The 19,782-nt window shown below is 41.3% G+C and overlaps 1 protein-coding gene across 1 annotated transcript; it reads right to left on the bottom strand.

The window, feature by feature from the left end:
* Positions 1–10,275: 10,275 nt before the first annotated feature.
* Positions 10,276–11,220, bottom strand: LOC146021285 (olfactory receptor 5AR1-like). Its single transcript, XM_083155079.1, has one exon. It carries the CDS (start codon positions 11,218–11,220, stop codon positions 10,276–10,278), a length of 945 nt encoding a protein of 314 aa, XP_083011205.1.
* Positions 11,221–19,782: the final 8,562 nt, after the last annotated feature.

The following is a 19,782-nucleotide window of genomic DNA, read 5'->3' as shown; positions in this document are numbered from 1 at the left end:
GGACCTGAGCGACCTTTTATTTTAATTATCCTTTTTTTTGTTTAAATAAATATTTGTTTACAGTTAGAAGTTGTCTGTGTGTTCTTGTGGAATGTAACTGTCTTTTTGTATATTGGGTAATATATTTATGTAACTTGCAAAAGGTAGATACTGTATAGAGATGTGTTATTGCATAAAGTGTAAGAAAGTGAAGGGTAATGAATAAATGGTGTTGAAGGTGTGTTGGTGTGTATCTGTGTGTGTTTGCACAGCAAACTACAGTACTTTTATTGTAGTGACCAATTCATTTCATGACACAAAATTCAAATATATTTAATAAAAATAAAGTTAGCCGGTATGCATAATGATGTACACACACACATACTGTGTTTTAAACTGTAGGTATTTGACATTTATTATGTGTAAATCACAATTTGAACATTTAGAATGATTGCATTTGCCTTGCAATTAATATATAGTATGCATACATAAAACACAGGTAAAGGGGGAACAATGACGTTTTAAAACTTAACATGATGTAAGGGTTAATCTAAAGTGCAAGTAATGTGTTTAAGTATCAATTAGGAAGTAATTGATTACATTAAAAATAAATATATATGTTATGAGGTACCCTAATTGGATAAGTGTGTCATGTTGCTGAAGCACGACTTCTGAATAGATTACTGAGGCTTGCACACATACACCAACTCGGTGCGTACGGTCAGCTTCCCGTCCGTTCCGACGCAGTAGGACCGTGCAGAATCTTTGAGTTCCCACCGCACACGCACGTTTGGATGCAGTCCGAAGACACTCCCTCTTCTTATAAAGCCTGGGCGGATGGATGGGGACGACCTGTAGGCGTGTGTTCTTTGATGGTCCGACGTGCGTGGCGTTCGGTCATTTCCGAAAGAACGCGCATCCCAAAGAGTCAACTAGAATAAGGGCCTAAGTTTCAGTGTTACTATGGGTTGAATTTACCCATATCACTTTCATTCAGTTTCCGGATTTTCTAACTTCTGCATCCAGAATTATTTTCATCTTCACTTACAAGTATTACTCTACTGTCAGTCAAATCATCTTGCAGCAGTTTGAGACAACATTACATATTTTTTACATTTTAAGTAATAAGAGGAATAAAACAATATAATCGTCACTTCCGGTGGGCGGGACGCCATGGCGGCCGCTTTTTAGAGGAGCTCCTCCATAGCTACTGAAAATCAGGCTCCATCGTGGCCCAAACGCCACCTGAATAACCCACCACTTACTCAAACTGTGAGCTGGCATCGCGCTGGCCGTGGTGCAACCCTCATTGGAGCAGAGAACATCCACCGGAGCCCGACCTCTGACTCGAGAGGTCTGCCCGCCCAAGGAGTGTGCCCGGCGCCATCTTGCGGGGCTGAACAGGGAAGGAACGCCGATCGCTGGACCTGGACCGGAGCCTGGGGATCCGTGCCGGAGAGGACTACCCTGGCAGAGTACCCCTCACTACCGCGCTACACCTAGTGACCCCCGCGATCCAAGTGAAAGGACCGCACAACATCCCGGCTACCACCCCGCCATCTCTCACAGCGGCGAGTGGTCCACGATGGCTGGACCCTTGCCCAAGCATCCTAGCGCCGAATGCTGGACTCGGACCGGAGCCCGGGGATCCATACCGGAGGAACCTACCTCGGCCAAGCAACCCGCATCACCGCGCTGCACCCGGCGTCCCCCGCTGTCCACTTGAAAGGCCGCCTGACAACCCAGCTAACATCCCACCGCCCTTCACCGCGGCGGGTGATCCGCGGCGGCTGGACCCCTACCCAAGCACCCCACCATACCCCTACAAGAGGAGGCTGCTGCTGGCGGCAGCGGAGATAGAGGACCAAGACAGCACAGCTCCATCATTGCGGAGGCTGTCTGTACCCCTCACAGGCATTGCGGTAAGACCACAGAGCCCCCCCCTTCATGCCCATACTGACATGACACATCAGCCAAAGATTGGTGGCTCCAGTCCAGCTGTGACCCACAACGGACTATATTGTGCTCACAGCCACTAACTGTATATGCACAGTTCTACTCACTAAAAATCTGTAGCCTGCCTGTCCCTCTTCCATGCTGTGATTCACCCCACGCCCCAAAGCCACCTTCTATTTGGAGGGGACAGAGGCAGAACATGCCACCCCATCCCGCAGTTTAACAGCACGAAAGTGGACCTTATTGGGACCCAAGAAAAAGACCCCAATATTTACCCCCCTGGTCATTGACTGCCCTGGAAATGACCCCTGAGAGACACTAACTTGCCTTGGTAGAAGAGACACTGTCTACCCCACAAACATCCAAGCCACAAGGCAATCATACCCCCTATTTCCCTCTTTCTACAAAACCCCCTTGTTCTGCTATTATATGCTGGGGTCACCACAGGAGGAACTTTCATCCTAACCTTCCTAACTTCTCGGAAAACCATTAACCTCCCACAAGGACTTCCTCACACGGAGACTCCTAACAAAAGTTTGCATTAACTTCCCTTGTGCACAGTTATCTCAGACCGTGACTTTGCTTTATAAATTATCCTTTATATTTGTGCCATACCTCAACAGTAATATCCATCTCTGTGGTATAGTTTAGCATTATAATACCACAGTCTTAATCTGTATTACCATATTTTATACTCTGCACTATTTTCTCTGCTAACTGAATTTCTATTTACTTGATATAAGGTCCATTTAGCTTCTCATACAGGTGTTAGACCCGGGCCATTCACTGTGCATGTGCACTACAAAATTTTGCTTATCTAATATCATATAACTTGAGCGACACCTAGTGGAGAAGAAATTTATTGCAGGGACTGTCTCTTTTTTTTTTCCCTTCTCTGCATATACTGTAATAGGATTTACTGACATAAGTTCATTGAAAACAAATCGCAATGGACCCTACTACAAGTTCCAAACATGCTTTAACCGAAACTCAAAATGCTGAGAAAGCGTACTTGATCTAGATGTATTAATATTATTCTAGCCCGGAATTTCTATTGTGCTTGTCTACTCTCCCCCACTATTTGCATTACACAAGCAACCTCCAGGTCTTGCGATTTGGGTGTTCCCTATCGTTACCCTATCCTGCCCCTGTATATAGGGAATGGATAAATTTATTGGGAAAAATATGCCCTCTAAACACACAAATACAGCTAATAAAGCAGGGAAGAACAGAGGCATGCCTCAGAGGTCAAACCCCGCCTCCCCAAGCAGTGTCGCAGGTGACAGCTCTGATGTCCCTGATGACAGACCATCTGGTCTGACGGCTAGAGAAATCTCGGATTTTATGATGCCCCTCCTCGATCAGAGATTCAATAGCCTGCAAGCTAGCGTAGATGCAGGGTTAGCGAAGATTGAGGCTAATGCCTCCCGTATCGCTGCCCTGGAAACCCGGGTTAGCGATGCAGAAGATGAACTGCAAAAATGCTGCGACGGGGTGGCCTCTCAGGAGGGGACCATTCAACAGTTGCAGGATAAACTTGAAGAACAGGTCACGCAGAAATAATCTCCGCTTCGTAGGCATTCCTGAATCTGTATCTGGTACAGCCCTCAGCTCATATTTGGGTGAGGAATTGCCCAGGGCCCTAGGCATCTTAGACAGCATAGAGCTGCCACATATAGAAAGAGCACACAGATTAGGAGCAGCAAGGGAGGGACCATCCAATTGCCCGCGGCCTGTTATAGCTCGATATCTAGACTATAGAGCAAAAGAAAGTGTTCTGGCAGATTATCGCAGGACCAGGGACCTGGTGGTGGCAGGCAACAGGATACTGATTTTTCAAGATTTTTCAGTAGCTGTTTCACAAAAGAGAAAATAATTCTCTGGTGTATGCACCCATTTGCACAGACATGGAGTGCGATTTGCCCTTCTATACCCTCATGTCCTGATAATCTCATTATACTGTATATCTTGTAGATTTTAATACAGTAATTAACCCGTATATCGATAAATGGAGCATTAAAGGGGGGTCGGTTGGATGGAAGACCAGCCTGGCTAAGTTCATTGCAGAAGCAGGATGGTGGGATGTGTGGAGGGAGAGATACTCAAATATACATCAGTTCTCCAGCTATTCTCCATTGTTTAACAATTTTTCCAGAATTTACATGATTTTTTCTTCAAAGGAATTATTAAATAAAAATGAATCAATCGAATATAAAGCACGTGGGATTTCTGACCATTCTTCCATGCTGATGCAACTCGATTTAGAACCCTGTGTTTCTATTCCAATTCTGGCGGCTCCACCCTTCATGGCTGTCCCAGATGGATAACCTAGAGGAAGTTGAAGTGGAGTTAGATGGGTTCTTTGGGTTTAACATAGATTCAGCTAGCTCCAGTTCTGAATGGGATTCCTTTAAGTCATTTCTCATAGGAGTTATGATAAAAAAATAGCACTGTTAAGTGGTATATGCCGAGAAACAGCAATGGAGTTGGAAACTAAAATGTTAGATCTATAGCAGAGATATTTACAAAATAAGATAGAGTAATTAAGGTTAGAATGGCTGGTGACTCAGAGAGCTTGGGTGGAACATCTTTAGGTTATGGTTAATTGTAGATTATTAAAGGACTCTCATCAAATATATCTTAACTCTGATAAAGCGGGCAAATTTATGGCATACCTAGCAAGGATAGATAATCCCCCAAATGTCGTATCCAAGATCTACTCAGGTACAGGGGAATTATTGACCACTACCCCAGAAATCACAAGTATTTGTGACCCATTTCAGTTAAGTGTATCAGTCTAAATAAAAAGGGGAGTGAAGATATTGTAAATACCTGGATAGGATTTATTTACCAGCTTTGTCTCCGGATGGCATTAAATTATTAGACCTACCCTTTACTATCGAAGAGATAGAATTTGTAATTAATACACTATCAACAGGAAAGGCCCCTGGGATAGACGGTTTACCTGGGGAGATATATAAAAAAAATTGGTGGAATTCTGGCGCATACAGTAGGTTGAGATATTTTTTCCAGAGAATGGAGCTGGAGGGGAAGCTCTTGTATACTATGACAGAGGCAATTATTACTGTCATTCGCAAGAATGGTAAGGACCCCTCTTTGGTGGATACCTACCGACCATTTTCCCTGATATCGGCAGATGCCAAGATCTTTGCGGTGATCTCGGCAAATAGCCTGAACAAGGTAATCAGGGAAATTATACATCCGAATCAAACTGGTTTTATGCGTGGGAAATCTACTACTAGAAATTTTCGAAGAGTTTTTACATATCTCCAGACAGATAACATCACCGGTATGAAGGAAGTGATTGCATCTTTTGAAGCAAATAAAGCCTTCGATTCAGTAGAATGGTCATACTTGAGACAATAGTTGCAAGCCTTTGGTTTTGGACCATGCTTCATAGGATGGGTATTCATTCTATATCAGAGCCCGTGCGCCAGAATTTCTATTAATGGATTTGTTTCCGGGTCATTTCCCCTTTTTCGGTGTACACGCCAGGGGTTCTCTTTCGCAGCTCTTATTTGCTGTCACAATTGAACCAATTCCCTGCAAATTGCAAACAATGTTGTGCGATTGGGGGGGGGGGGGCAGGGTAGTTGCAACCTGGTCTCTCTTTATGTGGACTTATTGGTGGGTATGTCTGACTATGCCCATGATTTACCAATACTTTTGGAGATCCTCCAGGAATTTGGTGGATACTCAAAGTTAAAAATAAATTCAAATAAATCTCTCCTCCTGATAACTACATTGGGTGGAAGTGGTTTATTGCCCTTGGCCGAAGTCAGTAATGGCGATATACTTCCTAGAGTGGATGAATTTAAATGTCTGGGTACCCTTGCTAAAGAGTCAAATGATTTTGTGCTAGATAACGTTGTTAACTTAACAGACGATATAAAGATTAAATGTAAATTCTAGCTGAGGTTGCCCCTAACAGTATTTAGATGCGTTAATCTAGTTAAAAAATTATGCTGGTAAAAAAAGAACGGTAAATGTCTTAATTCACAAGTCAAAATAATGAAATTAGGTATAATGTAAATTTATTATTTTCTTCACTTAGTAGTTATATATACCTTGTGGGAATGTATAAAATACAATATCACCGCACTTTTGAATATTCTAAGAATTAATAAATGGATACATTTATAAAAACTTTGTAGCTTAATCATTTGAAATGATGGTTGTGATATTAGAAATGTTTATAATGTATTTCAACAAGTATTCCAGATTTGTGTGATTAATAATGGAGAGACTAGTTGCTAATCCTTTTAGATTTAGCCCGAGGTGGGTGGTTGCATTGTTGTTTGGAAAAATGTATGTGATGTATGTTGGTTGTTAGTTGTATGTAATGTTATTTGTTGATATCTATTGTTTATGTTTTATAACAAAGGGAAAAAAATCAATAAAGACGATTTATTAAAAAAATAAAAAGATACAGGCATATTACTGCTACTTCAGATGAAAATTTTAATATGCTTTCATTTTATCTTGGAATAACATTTTAAATAATTTTTCATCATATATTTAATACATTTTTGTATAATCAATGTTTACTTGCTGTTACAAATATACAAAAGCTATAAAAAGCAACACATTCAAACAAAAGTATGAGTGCATTTTTTATTAAAACAAGAAAAAAAAAAAACAAAAAAAAACAAAGACACAGCTACAAGGCTAGGGGGTTGGATGGGGGGTGGCCATTGGGGAAAGGACAGAAAAGATGGATTATCTTTTACATACTGTATGCATATTTAGTTGCTATAATACAGTCATATAGAAATAACTACAGATTCGGCCTGGATTCAGAGGGTCATTTGTGTATGAAAAGATCAAAAACAAAGAAAAAAACAGTAAAGGAGCTGATAGTAAATAAAAGTGAACTCATTAGTGTCAAATTCAGTGAACTGAATCAGTTAATATTTATAAAATATTACTTATGCTTAGCCAAAGAGAGCCTATAGTTATAGAACCGTGGTCACAGATTTACTGTTTTTTTGTGAATGAAACCATAATTTTAAATACAGTTTAAAGAGTTAATGGTTGTTAATAGAACCAGTTGCTTGTTAATCAATAAACAATGATACTGTTCAGAAATATTGGATAACTGTAATCTGCCAGGAACTTATTACTCTTGATGCAATACAAACACTCATACTAACAATAATATGTGTGGTAGATTTCCACTACCTCAGAGTTACTGTCCAAAGTTCTATTATGCAACCACCAAAGGGGAAATGAGAAGCAGAAGCCATTTAGAGTGACCAATGAATAGGAAGGTCCCAAGTCTATGATTCAGTACAAAGCAATGTGGCCTATGATGTATGTCTTTGCTTTGTGATAGGGGACATTCTCCTGATAGACCGGAGGAGATTCTATTCAACAGAATTGAAATTATAGTGGGATTTGGTAGTGGACAAATTATTTCAACTTACCTTCAAAAACCTGATGCATTGGTTAAGTAAATTGGATTCAAATCCAATTCCAAAATTGCTGTCTGTCACGACCACCATGTCTGCCACCCATGCCTACCACACTGAGGCGCCATGCTGCTGTGAACTCTGCCTGGGCCTTGCTGGACACGCTGCCTGGAGTGTACTGCACACACTTCCTGGTTCTGAAACCTGTCGCCTTCCCTGGCGGCGGCCATCTTGTTGGTTTCTCCAACCAGGCTGCACTACCAATTACCTTCAGCCAATTACAGTGCAGCTCTCCTTTTAAATACTGACCAGCTGGGCCAAACAGTCAGTCAGTACAATGATGTCCTTTCCCTAGGCATCTGACTCCCACTCCTGCTGAAAGCGCTGCTGCCTGTCAGCTATCTCCAGACTGAATCCACTCCTGCTCGCCTGCTGCGAAGACCATCCACCTGCATAACCCTGCTGCCGCCTCTACGGTCCGGACAAGGTTAGCCCCCCAAAGGGGATCACCCTTTACTCACCTGATGGTTACTTCCACTGCAACTCTCCCTGGTCACAGCTACTCAGGCCTGCTGCAATACTTCCCGGATTCATCCTACCAACCATCCAATCATCCAACCATCCAATTGTCCAATCATCCAACCATCCAATTGTCCAATCATCCAACCATCCAATCGTCCAACCATTCAATCGTTCAATCATCTAATTGTTCAACCATTCAATCATCCAATCTTTCATTCAATCATTCAATCTTCAATTCAATCATCTCTTCAAGTAAATCCTTCAAATCAACTATTCAAGTTTATTCTTCAAATCTACACTTCAAGTCATCTTCAGATTTCTACCTCGTTATCCACCCACTACGAACTTTACAATAAGTTTTATATACCATTGACTCTGGTTATTTCATATCTTCAGTATTACCTTTGTGCCACAGTTCATCTTCTGTATCGCAGTATCTTTATTAAAACTGGTTTTCTTTTATCCAATTGCATCCCTCCCTTCTGTCGTCTATGCAAAACCCTTACATCAAGGCACCTAGCCTCCGTTACACTCCAGCTGGTGCTACTGCTAGCGTGACACTCTCATAGCTTTAGTAATTTTACTTTAACTACAGCAGGATGTCACTTCAGTTTCAGTGGCAGCAGACATCATGCAAAGTCATTCTTCTTGGGAAACATGAATGCCATTAGTGACGTCATTCTTTACATTTGCAAATTAGGAAAGGACCATCTTCTACTGATGATGATATCGATGATGATGGTGTTGCCATTGAAGAATGCATAAAATGTCCATCCATGCTGCTAGTAGCAGTTTAATAACTTTTTTTTTTTACTAAACACGATTTCCCTGCATTTAATTATCCATACAAATGAAGTAAAAGGGAAGAGGAGCCTGCAGTAGATGGTTGACATTATTATCTATACATAGTTTGACAAGACTACAGATGTCTTGCCAAATGTTTTCTGGGTTGGGTAAAAATAAGGTACTTGTGTAGTTTCACGGCGCCAGTATGGCTCCGTGCGTCTGAGTCCCCTTGCGGGGCTCGCTTCGCTCGCCCATGCTGCGTGCTCGGTGGCTCGCTACGCTCGCCACGCTATTTAAAATCAACTCCATGCCAACATGGATAGTGGGGGTATGAACTATCCATGTTGTCATGGAGTTAAGTTACTTTTTTTGACATATTTCGTGGCGAGCGTAGAACCCGGAAGTAGCACGGCGCCATGCTGGCGCCGTGAAACTACACAAGTGCCAAAAATAATTCCACATGTTTGGGGTGGATTATTTTGTGTTTTAATTAGCATATAATGCACTTATCATGGGCATGACAATGTACCGCTAGTGATTGTCTAACTTTAGCAAAATCAATAAAATTCTAGCAATCTTCAAATTCAACACATTCTTCATATTATCCTCATAATTGTCCCATCCAACATTATCAACATCAGTCTAAAGTACGCAGAGCATCACATTTCCAAATGGTTGAGGAGTTGTGGAAGACATTATAATTACAGGGTCAGAATATACAGATGTAGCTGCTCTCATCTTTGCCACTAGCATTCACATGGAGCAGCAAATTCAGTACGCCGCACCATAAACACTCAATGCTTTTCTATGATCAGCATGTGCAATTTAGAGCATGCCAAGTACCACAGATGTCGCACAATTATGAGCACGGCTACTGTACAGCTGTATCATAGTGACCCATTTTAAAAATTTACTCATACAGTACACTCTCCTCAGATTACTGTCGACTCAATTTTATCTTCAGCCTCAACATTTATTTAAGGAGAAAAATGTGTCAATTTCCCATTCTATTGCTTACATAGGATCTTTCAGTTTGGTGGTGGTGCTCTGTGGACCTTAAATAATTGTCCATAACAACCAAAAACCGGTCCTGCCATATCGTGCTTTGTTCAGCAGGTGATTGTTCCCTTTTATTTTTTTCTTCCAAAAACAGTATCAAAACAAAAAAAATCTCATTGATTTTGCCAAAACCAAAACGTAAAGATGATTTTAGAATCAGAACCAAACATGATGGTCCATGTAAATATGTAGTATAAACAAATGTGTTCTTTTAACTCCTTGCTGTGATGTCTATTTTATGGCAAAGTGAGGAGAGGACATTCAAATATCCGGCTCTGCCATTGAAGAGAATGGCAGCTGGTGGGCACATGCCCCCACCTCCCATTGAAGTGAATGATAGCTGGCATGCACACATATCCCATAGAATTCAATGGGACCAGACAGTTATGAAAATGAGTGGGAAATGGCATGCTGTGTTCACATTGCTTTCCCGATACAGTGTAGCAGGACACATCTGTACCATAGATTTTTTTTAATGCAATGATTATTTAGTGCAAAATATTAATCTTCACTTAATATTGTTAGGTTCTCAATCTAACCACTAATTCAAAGTAGAATTCAAATTCTTGCGTTTTAATTTAAGAAAGGCTGATTTAATTTCATTATTCCTAAGACAATAAATCAAAGGATTCAGCATTGGTGTAATAATTAGATAAAATATAGCAATAAATTTGTTTGTACCTGTTAGAGAGCTTGACCTAGGTTTCATGTAGTTTGCCATAGCTGAGCCATAAAATATTGTCACAACCACCATGTGAGACCCACAGGTGGAAAAAGCTTTCCGCTGCCCGGCTGAAGTTTTAATTTTTAAGATAGAAAAAATTATTTGCGAATAAGTTATTACAATAAATGTAACTGGTATCATAAGAAGAATCACACAAACAATAAAAATAATAATTTCGATAAACAAAATGTTTTCACAGCCCAGTGATAATACTTCTGGCATGTCACAAAAAAAATTATTTAATTCATTATTATTACAAAGATTTACATTGAGTGTAAGTGTAACATGGGGAATAGAAAGCAAAAAACCACATAGCCATGTGCCTATGACGAGTCTCACACAAACCATCTTACTCATGATGATAGTGTAATGTAACGGAAAACATATAGCTGCATACCGGTCATAAGACATAACTACAAGCAGAATGCACTCTATTGCACCTAAGGAAAGAGTAATAAACATTTGTGTTGCACACTCTGCAAAAGAGATATTTTTTTTTATTGACATTAGATCTTTCAGCATCCTCGGCACAGTGGAAGACGAGTAGCAGAGATCCAGAAACGAGAGGTTGCCCAGGAAGAAATACATAGGGGTGTGAAGGCTGACATCAGAAATAATTAGAATAATGATGGAGATGTTTACAATTAATGTGACCATGTACACAAGCAAGAAGACAAAGAAAATAATAACTTGTGTCTCAAAATTACTGGAAAGTCCAAGAAGAATAAATTCCATTATATTTGTGCTATTGTTCAAAGGCATTCTTCAAAATAAAATGGAAAAACCAACCTTATTGATCTTTTATTAAACATTTTGCTAATTAATGTTGGCCATTAAATTGTGAAATAATACCCTGAAAAGGATATCACCAAAGTAGTTCTTTATGGTACATATATCTCCACATGCATCTGTCCTCCATATGCTACAAGTCGTGTTACACACAATGCATGGATCTTACTGTATGTGAGCAAATTTGCAAGCAGCTTTTTCCATTTACCATACATTCTATTTGCAAAACAATGTGAGTATTAAGGCAGAGTTAATTAGTCACACTGGAAGGTAATGTTATTCACATATATTATGACCCTTTAGATAATGGTAGCATAGTAATTGTTGACATCATGGAAAGGGTGTGATACCAATGGACATTGGTTTGACACAAAAGTCTCTGTGCGGTGCACCAAAAGAACTTCAAAACAATAAAATGTAACTTTTATTCAATCGTCTCATTAAAACGGTAGCGAAATAAAAGACACAATACGTAAATATAAAGACATGGACATGTACATTTAAAAAGCATTTAAATAATACGTTTATTAAAAGGATAGTGGGCATTGGGGCCCCACGTTGTGAGGATAGAAATATCCTTTTTAAATGTACATGTCCAGATCTTTATATGTACGTATTGTGTCTTTTATTTTGCTACCGTTTTAATGAGATGATTGAATAAAAGTTAAATTTTATTGTTTTGAAGTTCTTTTGGTGCACCACACAGAGACATTATTTCTGTCAATGTGAGTATTACACACAAGCATCTTCTTATGAGTAAATTGACATGCAGAATACCTTTATTCTAGGTGCGGCTGCAGGTGTATCTTTATACATAATGTTATTTTTTTTCCAGTACAACACTGTAATGTACATTCTAAATCAAAACTTTAGAAATCACTGATATGAACATTGATTAATTAATACATTTTATTAACTTGTTAATTTCATTAGATTTTTGCATTAAGCTTTAGTTAAATGATTTAGGCTGTTTATCACTACTGGGTGATATCACTGCTTATTGTGGAGATATAAAAAACTTCTGAAATTTGACATTAATATTTTGATGGCCACAGATTCTCAGCTCAGTGTCAGTGGAAAGAGGTCACTTAGTATTTTGTTGCCCAGTCATTGTTCCCTCTGTGTGTGAATGACACAGCTTTTGAAGTTCATATATGAACAGCTGACATGTCTAAGTCTTGAGGATTCAGTAAAACAATGTATAATTGTTTTAACCTATTAAATTGAAAGTCTGCTAAATATCTAACTATAGGTAGAGTATGACGTGTACTGTCATTTACAATGCATATGTTTTGGGTGTGAAATGTCTTAGCTTAATATATTTTCAAACCTATTTAATCTTTTTCAAACATCAGGACCCAAAATCTATCAACACTTACCATAATAATTGGGCATGCTGGCCCTGTTGGTATTGGTCTCCAGATTTTCATTGCCAGATTTCTTGAAAGTGTCTAGGTAGGCAATCAATAGGTTGACATCAACATTGACAAAATGTTGACATGTAAAATATTGACATTGACAATAATACAGGTCAACAGGTGAAAAAGCTGACATGTGTATGCCTCTGCAATTAGATTTGGATGTATCCTTCACCCACTGAAGAGGCATACTGTAAACACTTACACCTTTACAGACCAATATGTGAATCTGTGAAAGATTCACAGTCAAAACCAGTGCTGGTGGTTTCCAATCCAAAAATTATGTGGACAAGCAGAAGAAAGAAGAAAATCCACCCCCCCCCCCCTCACTACATAACTGATCCTAAGGGTAACATGTCACCATAATTTACTTAATGTTATATTTTACTTATCTGAATTTCTCACTAAGAAACTTTTGGCCTGGGGATACTACGAACAAATCCTAGGCCACCGTGATTCAAGAAAGTTTGGGAACCACTGGATAACAGAGTCCACCAGTGAGACAGCTGGCAAGATGGAGCTTTGTGTTTTTTGACCGTGAGCGATGCTGGACAAACTTAGAGTTTTTTTTTTAAAGGGGCAGTCTTTTCCTAAGCATGACTTGTAAATGATTTACGTTAATAAAAAAAAATTCTGAGTTTAGCTGGCATCACACACAGCCTCCGATCTCTGATGCTATTACATTTGGCCCATGATGTACGTATAACGATGCCGAGAACATATTGCAGCCTTCTTATAACAGAAAATCAGCTCTAATGTAGCAAGTTCCTGAGATGCTACCTTACAGTATACTGTGGTTTTCTAAATGTCATTATAACTTTTTATGTAAACAAACTCTTTATTATCTTTTCTAAATCCTTTACAAATCCATTATATAACTGTTTTTTTTTTATTGTTTTTATAATCTACAGCTTAAAAATCAAGCCTGTGTGTGTGTGGATGGGCGTGTGAACAGTTGTTGCACAGGGGTGTGAAACGTACTCTTGTTATTTGTATGTGTTAAATAATAGCTGCGATATCTATCATTATTTTTAAAACTATTTGTACACCCAAAATTGGCTTAAACTTGGCTCAAACTTCAATTAATCTTATCCATGTCTAATAATGTACAGTATACAATATACTGCATAAAATATGTTTAAGTCACTAAAATATGTTTCAGAAATTAAAAGCAAACTTGGATACGTATATTGACATTAATTGCCTTTCAGAATACAAATATTATCAGATTATTCTACATAACTGGCTTCACAACTTTGCTGATAATGCTAAGAAGACATACCTTATACTACAGACAGGTGCCTGCAAGTGTCCAATATTAATTCCTCATCATTCAGACGAGCTTTATAATGCAGCTATATTATTCCTATGTGTGTTATACCCTGGTTCTAACGTCTCCTATGTACAATTAAACCAATATTCCACAAACAAATAAAAGCAGCCCCTTTGTGTTCTGATTCACGAGGGGAAGGTCATCCTAAGAGATTCTGTTAAGATGCTGCTCATGGCCATTTTTATGATTTTTAGTTTTAACCTTTAAAACAAATAAGGGCCCTTATTCTGGTTGGTGCGGTAATATCCACGTGCGTTCGTGCCGCTGATGTTTTGTGTCTGCGCATTTGCAGAGGCGTCTCTGCGCATGTGCGAGCGGGACGCACGGCCACATTCAGCATGAAATGTGTACACTACGAACAGGGGGTGGAGAGGGGTGTGAAGGGCTGTTTGGGCTCATTACCATATGTTTACACCCCGCGTTTCATGGGCGTTCCCATGCAAACGCTGGGCGTACTTATGGTAATGCGGCCGTGACGCACGTGTAGGGGGCGACCATCGAATGATGGGGGAGGTTCATTGAGATGGAGGAGGTGTATTCATGAGAAATACACGTGCGGTCCGTTCGGACAGCTTCTTACCGCGTACGGACGGAGTTGGCGATCCGTATGCTAGGCAGGGTTTAGGACGCACGATGCTGGCCGCATATTCGGATCCGGCCGCACCGATCAGAATAAGGGCCAAAGTGAGGTCACAACTAGAGATGAGTGGTTTAGTTTTGCAGACAACTAAACACCTAACCATGGGGTTTCCAAGGAGAATCAAGTCTGGGCATACTTTTTTTGCCAAGTTTGAATCTCAAAACAAGACAATTTATGCATTTCACAACAGAGAGTACATGGAAGGGTGTGGACTTTAGGGGGTCTTTCAAACATGTATGATGAGGAATTCAAACACCTTTGAGCCCTATGCACACTAGACCACTGCTCAACATGTGCCAGTATGACATAAGCACTTAAATATTTGCACTGTCCATGCTCTACTCTGCTGTTTAGTTTCCTCTGAGCTTACTCCTATACTATTCTACATCCAATAAGGGAGGGAAGGGGTGAATAGAGAGATGCAGGTGGTAAGATGGAAAGACGTAAGAAGCAGTACAGGGGATAACATGGCAGGATTAAGTGATTGGTGCTTTGTTAAAACCAGGAAATAAGGATCATCTTTAAAAAAAATATCTAGGTTTCATGTTGCCTATTATGAAATATGCTCATTGGATAATTGCGCCATTTTCCAAAGAGTGGCAATTAGATTGAAGATCGCAACTACTCTCAAGATCCCTAAGATATTTCCAAACTTTCTTCAGAAACATGTTATTCTAAATCAGTTTTTCACTTCTATATGCTCTCTTTCTGTCATCTCAGTTGGCCATCAGAAAGAAGTAAAGCAACTCCTTGCCTTTGGATCTTCTGAGAAAGCATTCCATTTTTCGGTGAACTGGAAGGATTTCTGTCCAGAAAAGAGTTGCACAATAACTTTCCACATAAACCTTTTGTAAGGTATCCAGTGCCCACAGCGAGAGGAAGGGTAATGGTACAATGTGTAAAATTTAAAGTGATAGGTATGCCAAAGGGATTTATCATTTGGCGCTAAATTCAAATCTCATCACTCTAAATGTAAGTCTCGGGGCCAGAGTTTATCTGTTGATTCTCCAAACATGTTCAGTATCTGTAAAATAGGAAATCCTTCCTACATTTTCATCAGCACACTTATATAATCCATGGCATGAATACATTATACGGTATGCATCATTGAGTTGTGTTATACATGTGTGTTACAAATGTTTGATAGAGTTATTTGTTCTATGTAGAATGGTGCATTTTGTGATCTGTACAGTATATGGCAGTTGGAGCTATGCAGCTATGCAGCTATATATCCAGAAGCTAAAGACTGCTAAGCCTGTTATCAAGTCTGTCAAAAACTGGTCAATCGAGGCAAAAACAAAGCTTCAGGCCTGTTCGACTGCACTGACTGGATGGTGTTCGAAGCCTCTGCCTCTGACATAGATGAACTAGCGGATGCAGTCTCATCCTACATCAGCTTCTGTGAGGACTTATGTGTATCAACCAAGCAAATCCGATCCTTCAACAACAACAAGCCATGGTTCAGTAGCCAGCTCAGGAAACTCCACCAAGCCAAGGAGGAGGCATACAGCAGCGGGGACAGGGCACAGTACAAAGAAGCCAGGACTCGGGGTATCAAACTCGCAAAAAGTGAATATACAAACAAGCTGATGCACAACCTCACAACAAAGGACCCTGCGGCAGTATGGAAGGGCATGCAAACCAGCGCAAATTACAAGAAAGCTCAACCACAGTCTGAAACCAGCCATGAACTTGCAGAAGACCAGAACAAATTCTACTGCAGATTTGAGCAGGCCGTACCTCCCCCACTCCATCACAAAGACCACCACACCCAGGCCCTCCACGTGGACCAAGGCGAGGTAGAAGCAATACTCAAAAGAATAAAACCTAAGAAGGCTACGGGACCTGATGGTGTGTCGCCATCCAGCCTTAGGACCGGTGAAGGTCAGCACACTCCCATCTTCACAACGATATTCAACTCCTCCCTGGACTTGTGCAAAGTTCCTGCCTGCTTCAAACGCTCTATCATCGTCCCAGTCCCAAAAAAAAACACCCGAGAAGGACCTAAATGACTTCAGGCCAATTGCACTAACCTCAGTGGCCAGGAAAGCATTCGAAAGACTAGTACTGAAGCACCTGAGAGAAGTGACGAACTCTCACCTTGACACCATGCAGTTCACCTACCGGGCGAACAGAAGTGTAGAGAAGTGTAGAAGGTCAACCTCGGGCTGCACTATATTTTACAACACCTCGACCACCCACGTATGTGAGAATCCTATTTGTGAACTTCAGCTCAGCATTTAACACTATTATCCCCGGCATCCTGCAGCCAAAACTCCTCTCCTTAGGAGTCCCAGGATCAACATGCTGATGGATAGTGGACTTTCTAACGGCAAGGGAACAGGTGATCAAAGCCGGTGCCTTCTCATCCAGCACACAAACAATCAGTACTGGAACCCCCCAAGGATGCATCCTCTCCCCTCTGCTCTTCTCTCTCTACATGAATGACTGCACCTCAGCTGTCAGTGAAAATCTTAAAATTCGCAGATGACACCACTATCATCGGCCTAATCAAGGATGGTGACAAGACCGCGTACAGGCATGCAGTGGAGAAGCTGACACAGTGGTGCAGAAGCAACAAACTTGATCTAAACCCCACCAAAACAGTTGAGATGGTGGTCGGCTAAAGGAAAAAAAAACAAATGCACTAGTCCCGCTAACAATAGCCAACGCAGTGGTGTCTCGGGTTGAATCCTTCAAATTCCTAGGGACAACCATGTCCAGCGACCTAAGATGCGGATTAAATATAACCACAAACATCAAAAAGGCCCAACAGTGCCCGTTCTTCCTATGGAAACTCAGGAAATGTAACATCCCACAGGAGCTGCTGTGCGTATTCTACACCGCCATTGTGGAGTCTGTCTTCTGTTCCTTGATCATAATCTGGTATGGTGGCGCAAGTGAGAACGACAAATAAAAACTGCAGAGGGTAGTGAAGACTGCAGAAAGGATCATAGGGACCTACCTCCCCCAATAAGGGATCTGTTTCTATCCAGGGTAAGGAAACATGCTGAGAAGATCATGAAGGACAAGCTGCATCCCGGTCACAACCTGTTTGACATCCTACTATCTGTAAGACGGTTCAGGCCCATCCCGGTCAAAACGTCCTGATCTGCAAGAAGCTTCTTTCCGTTAGCCGTCCATCACCTGAACAATCCAATCAAAGCGAATGCAATCCCAATATCAACAGCCAAACAATGTGTCCCTACATGGCGACCTGACAACAGGGCTGGTGGAGGACCAGAGTGGGCAGGGGTGTCTGTGCCGCAGGGGTACCTGCGGTGCTTTGTATTAAGCTGGTGGCGGCGTGGTCCCTGCAGTGATTAGCAACTAACTAGCGCTATCCGGCGGCCGGGTGGCAGCGCGGGAATCGCTGCTGATTTTGAAAACACTTGCTGCACGCTGATTGGCTGAATCTCAGCCAATCAGCGTGCAGCAAGGGTTTTCAAACCCAGCAGTGCTTCCCACACTGCAGCCCGGCTGCCGGCTAGCGCTAGTTATTTGCTAATCACTGCAGGGACCCCGCCGCCGCTAGCTTAATACACAGCGCCACAGGTAGTCGTACCCCCATGGCACGGACACCCTTGCCCGCTCCTGCCAGCTCCAGTATCTGCACCTCCGCTCACCTCCATGCTGGGGGCAAGGGGTGAACTGCCGCCCTCCAGTGGCCGGCGCCCTAGGCAAATGCCTAGAGCTGCCTAGTGGTAACGCCGGCCCTGCCTGCTAGAAATTAATTGCATGTAATGTCTTTATGTAATACCCCCACCCCTTTTCATCCCTGCTTGATGCTGCACTGTAATCCACAAAAAACTTCCTAGTGTGCGCAAGCATACATGGCCAATAAAGTTTATTATATTCTATTCAGTTTTCCAGAAATCCGAATCCACCTTAATTTTGTGCATTTGAACCAAACTAAATCTCAGTCTGGATCCCCCCAGGAGATCCAATCCAAGTCTAAATTGGATCTCCTGGGGGGATCCAGACTGAGATTAAAACCAAGTCTAAATTCAAATCTTACCACTGTTTGTAATTTTTATTTTAAAACTATATTTTGGAGTGTAAAAATTACATGATTTTAGCGGTTTTTATTGAATTTTATAAAACAAATTGGTACTTGTATCCTAGCACGGCGCCCACTAAGCAAATTCTGCCTAAGAAAATCGTATTGCATCGCAACCACTTTTTTTTGCATGCGGTGCGATGCGATGCGATTTTCCATAGTAATTTATTCTGGCAGTGAATAAATTACATACATCGCATCCGATATAAAATCGGATGCGATCGTATACGATTTTGGGCATTTTGCATGCGATGCGATGCGATGCGATACGGTTTTCCATATGTTACAGGGTACTTATACAAATAAATTACATACAATGTAATTTTCTACTGTGATTTGCCCGCCCCCCTCCAATATCCAAGCTACCCTGAAGCATACAGACACCTCCACACTATCCACGCCACCCCGAAGCGTGGCGAGTGGCAGCGGAACGCATCCTTCGACCTTTTCATACCCCCACTCTCCACATAGGCGTGGAATTGATTTTATATAGTGTGGTGAGCGCAGCGAGCCACCGAGCCCGAAGCGTTGTGAGCCCCGCGAGGGGACGCCGAATACATGTAAAGTAATCCGTGTCCGGTCGCCACACTTCGGGCTCGGTGGCTCGCTGCGCTCGCCACACTATATAGAATCAACTCCACGCCGACCTGGATAGTGGGGGTATGAAAAGGTCGGAGGATGCGTTCCGCCACCGCTCGCCGCGCTTCGGGGTGGTGTGGATAGTGGAGGTGTTTTAGGAAAACTTTCACACCTGCATTACAATATATCTGACACAGTAATGACGACATGTGTTAACGCTAAGCTGATATTTACTTAAATAATTACATTAAATAATCATAAATAATTAATAACATCTATTTGAACAATTAATGATAATATTAAGAAAACATGAACTTTTAAGAAGACAATATTAATCAACAAATTTAAACACACTTAATCATCCTTGGAGAGCAGTTAAAGGCCCTTATTCTGATCGGTGCGGCCGGAGCCGCATATGCGGCTCCGACCGCACCAGACGAATCCCCGCCTTCCATACGGATCGCCACGGATGTCCGTACGCGGCCATGTGGCGATCCGCATGATT

This window comes from Crinia signifera, chromosome 7 (assembly GCF_055691185.1).
Source record: "Crinia signifera chromosome 7, ASM5569118v1, whole genome shotgun sequence".
NCBI lineage: Eukaryota > Metazoa > Chordata > Amphibia > Anura > Myobatrachidae > Crinia > Crinia signifera.
This window is presented reverse-complemented; position numbering and strand designations above follow the sequence as displayed.

What these genes read in the sequence shown, in the direction of transcription:
- LOC146021285 (XM_083155079.1), bottom strand. Translation starts at nt 11,220, where the DNA reads ATGCCTTTGAACAATAGCACAAATATAATGGAATTTATTCTTCTTGGA.